Here is a 5,348-nt window from a genome sequence, read left to right on the forward strand (position 1 = left end):
TGTTCAGGGGGCCGGAACTTAATTACAAATTATTTGTAGACTGCAAATTGACCACAAGAAGCCCAAACAGATATAACATTTGACAAAAACATAATAATTTCAAACCTTGCTTACATTTGTATATGATCACATATATCTCTCTATTATGCGTGGGAATACTTTGGAACAGATTTCCAAAATTAAAATCACTTGGAGCTGATTTGCTGGTGTTTTTACAGTCTTTTATATTCAACATAAAAATAAATAAAACAATTTGGGGGGCCGAATAAAATCACCCATGTGCCAAATTCGGTGTGCGGGCCGCCAGTTAAGGATCCCTGCCGTAGGGTGCGGTCTCCCTTAACAGGGATCAGGGAAATAAAGGAGTGGCCTTGGGGAAAAACCTGTATAAATACGCCCTGACACATACCTCTCTCTAGTATACCTCTGCCATATCAACGCACAACAGGTAGGTCTTGGAATTCACAGCATTCATGTGTTTATACTAAATCAGGTCCTTGGACTCTAACCTGGAGATATTCATCTGGTTTGATATACTAAAATGTGTTTCAAAGAAGGTGCACATTGAAGGTTATAGCTTCATCCCTGTAGGGAAGTAGAAGACAGCATTCCTATCCCCTATGACATGGAAGTGCATATTTGAAGTCAGATCGTTAGATCTCTCATTGGAGGTCGCCTACTGTATGATCTTCTGTATCACAGCATAGGCTTTCAGAATTCACTGCATTTAAATGTCATGTAACGATCCAAATGGACCACTGAACTCAGTGAACTGATGTTGCCACGAGCAGCACCGCAGATGTTGTGATGCAAGACTTTGCTCAGTCACACACTATTTGCGCATGGGTTCGCTACACGTTAGATCAGTGTATCACAAACTCGGTCCTGGGGATTCCAAGGGGTGGACGTTTTGGTTTTTGCACTAGCAAAAACCAAAACGTTCATCCCTTGGGGTCCTGAGGACTGAGTTTGGGAAACACTGTTTAGAGCGTGGTAGGTACGGGACCAAAATGACTGAGAAGTTTAGCCTCACGCTTCAACGCTGTTGCGGAAATTCACCCACTCTGCTATTTACTTTGTGCACCTACGTCATAATGCTGTGTCTACCTTTTAATCAGTGGCAATGCAAATTTGTTTTTAACAAGTGGAGAGGTTTTAACAGAAGATGGACACCTGCCATTCATGTGTTTGTGATCCCTAACATTCCATGAGGCACTGAACATTCCACTAAACTCTTAGCAGTTCTATGACTGAATGTTTTTTTGTCTGTTAACTTATCCTGTTGCCTTGAGGTTCCTGTTTTCACATTTGTCTGTTTGATTGCATAACTGTCAGCCTGTTAGGAATCTAAATAGAGTTGAGTCGCTTCCCTTCTCTCATCATAATAATTGTTAGGCTACACTGTACACACAGAATCCAGGAAGTAGGCTAATCTTGAAATCTATACTGACATGAATACCTTGGCTGGTTTACTTTTGAAACGAATTTCATGTGTGCAAGGGTATTTATGTATTATGGCTTTGTCTGCTGAAATGAACACTGTACCTCCAATTTCCAGACTCACAGTAGGTGTGGTCTGACACGCAATGGTGACAGAGATTCAAAATGGTGGGGTGAGGGTAGGACGGGTCTAGGGTTGCAAAATGCCGGTAACCTTCCTGAAATCCTGGTTGGTGGAATCCCAGAGTTCATGCTTATTCTGTCGTAATTCCAGAAATCTTCCAACCAGGATTTCTGAAGAGGGGAAGTTTGGGGAAGTTACCAGAATTTTGCAACCCCAGGTGTTTTCCTGTTTGATATGGTCTGACATGAATGCCTTCTTACAATGCTGTACAGAAGGCATTACTCATTATCAGTAATGTATACAAAACATTAGGAACACCTTCCTAATTGCGTTATGCCCCTTTTGCCCTTAGAACAGCCTCATTTTGTCAGGGCATGGACTCTACAAGGTGTCGCAAGCGTTCCACAGGGATGCTTCCCACGGTTGGCTGGATGTCCTTTTGGGTGGTGGAACATTCTTGACACACATGGGGAAACTATTGGGTGTGAAACCAGCAGCATTGTAGTTCTTGACACACAAACTGGTGTGCCTGGCACCTATCATACCCTGTTCAAAAGCACAAATATTTTGTCTTGCCCATTCACCCTCTGAATGGCACACATACAATCTTTATTTTTTTAGGGGGTAGATCAGCTTTAATATTGCAGATTGTGACTTCCATCAATGTAATCACAAACCCCCATATAATTTGTTTATATACAATCCTTGTCTCAAGGCTTAAATCCTTCTTTAACCTGTCTCCTCCCCTTCATCTACACAGAGGTGGATTTCACAGGTGACCTCAATAAGGGATCATAGCATTCACCTAGTCTGTCTGTCATGCAAAGAGCAGGTGTTCGTTATCTTTTGTACACAGAGTATCTGTCATCATTATGTGAAAAGACTGGTATGGTTCCAAAGATTATGGCTAAAATGTGTAATGTTTTAAGCATACGTTCTCAAGACCTATATGGTTGAAGTATTTAAAATGCAATAATTCATATTCCTCACCCTCTTTTTCAGATAAAATGGATGTAAGTAATTTTTGTAATACTATCATATTTGTTTAGTGCAAGGGTATCCATGCATTTTAAATAAATCGACATCTTAATGCATTGAACTTTTACACATCACCAATCCTCATCCCCCTTCTTCCTCTCGCTCCCCTGTAGCTGTCAGATGCTCTGGGTGGTGGACCAGGCTGGCCAGGCCAGAACAACCAGCAGGGTGGTCAACCGGCTTGGCCTGGTGAGCAGCAACCAGGCCAGCCCACCCCCATGTGGCCTGGACAACCAAACCCTTCCCAACCCTCATGGCCGGGGCAACAAAATGGAGGTGGTGGACAGCCAACCTGGCCCGGGCAACCAGGGGGAGGACAGCCCAGCCAGCCAACCTGGCCCGGACAACCAGGGGGAGGACTGCCCAGCCAGCCAACATGGCCAGGGCAGCCTAGCCAACCTACTGCCCCTCAACAGAAGTCACTGGTAAGGGAAGACCTTTAATCCTGAGGATATTGGTTATGGTGATTTGAAAAACCATGCCACAAGGTTAGCTTTGTGGCAGACGGTGATCAAGACCTCTGTGTGTAAGCCTGTCCTAATGAAACAGCTGTTTTTTAAATTTTATTTGCTGTTCTCAATAGACCATTTTTATTTCCTCAACAGAAAGTGCCATATGATCAGAACCTGCCGAACGGATGCTATGACAAGATGCTCATCACTATTAACGGGACGATTAACCACAATGCCAAAATGTCAGTATTCACATAAAAAAGTTGTTATTGCAGCTATTTCCACATTATGATTCTGAATGTTACATCAGTCTTGTAGCCAATTGTAGGTACTCAAGTGGCATACCCTTCCTTGATATGTTGCCTGCAAAACTATTCTACTGTAGCCTGGGTACCTGTTTGTTTGTGCAATCTTGCCACTCCTTGGCATGACAAGGAGATAAAATGATTGACCAAACCAATCTGGAACCAGGCTACTTCTGCTACTCAATCTAAGGATCAAAGATGGTTGAGCCTATGTTCGTCAGAATGTGACTCATAAGTATCTACCTCATGCTGTAAAAAGAGAATAATGGGAGGATTTGCATAGATAATCAAGGAGTGGTGAGTTAAAAAAATCGAGGTTATTGTGAAATTGAAATCATGGGGTTCTTTGAAAGAGGTTGGCAGACACCATTATTTATAATTCTCAACTGATTTACATTTTCACTAATTTAATGACAATGGGTGAGGAAAGAACAAATGAACTGATGAATTCAATGCCAGATAATACCTACCACAATTCACTCTAAGTCAAGGTCACAGTAACTATGGCCACAATCTCTGAGCCCACACATCACCATGGAAACGTCAGGGCTGATGAGACCGCTTTCACAACACCCATTCCTCACAAAACATAATGCTGTTGTCTGACTTATAATCGACACTAGTTAAACACATTTATGTAAACCTCACAAAATCCTAGGTTCACCACCATGTTATTTGCCTGGTCCCAGCTCTGATTGTGCTCTTAACTCCATTGGTCATTGTCAAGCCAAACTAAATTGTTTGACTTGAAAATGAGAGGCAATGAGTTGGCATTATAGCACACAGACTGGCACTTAGGGTACCATGCTCTTTTTTTAGTGTAAATGTCAGGGTAATGTTATTATCTCCTTTTTTTAGGTTCTCATTGAACCTGACCAAAGGGGATGACATTGCCATGCACTTTAACCCTCGCTTTGATGACAAGGGCAAGAAAACGATTGTGAGGAACAGTCTGATAGGCAGTAAATGGGGCATCGAGGAGAGGGAACACAACCACTTCCCCTTCACTCAGGGCCAGCCCTTTGAGGTGAGGGATCTACATTCCTGTTTACTATGATGGTCGGGGTCCATTGAGAATTAGTTGTGCACTATATTGGGAATAGGGTGCCATTTTGGACACAGACTTAGACAACCCTATATTAATCTGAGGATTTTTTTTGGAGGTGTTTATGAAAATGTTATCACTATATTAACATTCATTTAATCTTATCAACAGTCATTGATTTTTGCATAATGAGTTTGGTCCTGTGTTTTTCCAGATGAAGATCATGTGCACTAACAATGAGTTCAGGGTGGCAGTGAACAGCTCGCACCTCCTGGAGTTCAAACACCGCATCCGTGACCTCAACTCAATCAAACACCTGGGCATCTACAATGACGTCACCCTCACGTCTGTGGAGATCAACAAACTCTAAGATCAAGCAGGTTTGGGTCCAGCAATAGAAATAGAATGACTAGCATGGCCTAGCCTCAGGTTATTTCTATGATTCCGGAGACCTCCCATAATTGTCTTTAAACAGAAATGTACAGAGGCTTGAGTCTCAACCTTTAAGCCACCAGGACTATCATATTATGTACCTGTGGAAAAAAATAATTTAAATAAAATTATAAAGGAATTTCACTTTTATGGCGAATTCATATACTTTGGTATTTTCAAGTAATCATTGTGTAAGCTGGTAGTAATGTATAAACTATATGCAATAAAATTATTTCCCTTGAGCATATTGTTTTGTTGACAGGTTTTTCTCAATCCTGTGAAGACATTACAGGTTGTCTTGTATAATGTATCCCACTAGGTGGCAGAATTGCTACTTAAATGTTAGAGAATCACAAGAAGCCTAGTATCGTTTTTCCATAAGCAGTGATTTATCTTGTTTCTATTACCAACCATCAGCACTTAATGTTTACTTGGGGAGGAGAGTGTCTCTGAGCAATATTATTGTTGACAATTGTATCTCAAGTGACGCAATGTGACTTTACAGAAAGAGC

At 41.7% G+C, this 5,348-nt stretch overlaps 1 protein-coding gene across 1 annotated transcript; it reads left to right on the plus strand.

Moving 5' to 3' along the window:
* Nucleotides 1–376: 376 nt before the first annotated feature.
* On the plus strand, nucleotides 377–5,078 carry lgals3b (lectin, galactoside binding soluble 3b). Its single transcript, XM_041848101.2, has 6 exons — nucleotides 377–448; nucleotides 2,567–2,577; nucleotides 2,716–3,027; nucleotides 3,208–3,296; nucleotides 4,218–4,386; nucleotides 4,619–5,078. Exons 2-6 carry the CDS (start codon nucleotides 2,572–2,574, stop codon nucleotides 4,772–4,774), a joined length of 732 nt encoding a protein of 243 aa, XP_041704035.1. The 5' UTR covers nucleotides 377–448; nucleotides 2,567–2,571; the 3' UTR covers nucleotides 4,775–5,078.
* Nucleotides 5,079–5,348: the final 270 nt, after the last annotated feature.

Source organism: Coregonus clupeaformis, chromosome 25, assembly GCF_020615455.1.
Source record: "Coregonus clupeaformis isolate EN_2021a chromosome 25, ASM2061545v1, whole genome shotgun sequence".
NCBI classification, from domain to species: domain Eukaryota; kingdom Metazoa; phylum Chordata; class Actinopteri; order Salmoniformes; family Salmonidae; genus Coregonus; species Coregonus clupeaformis.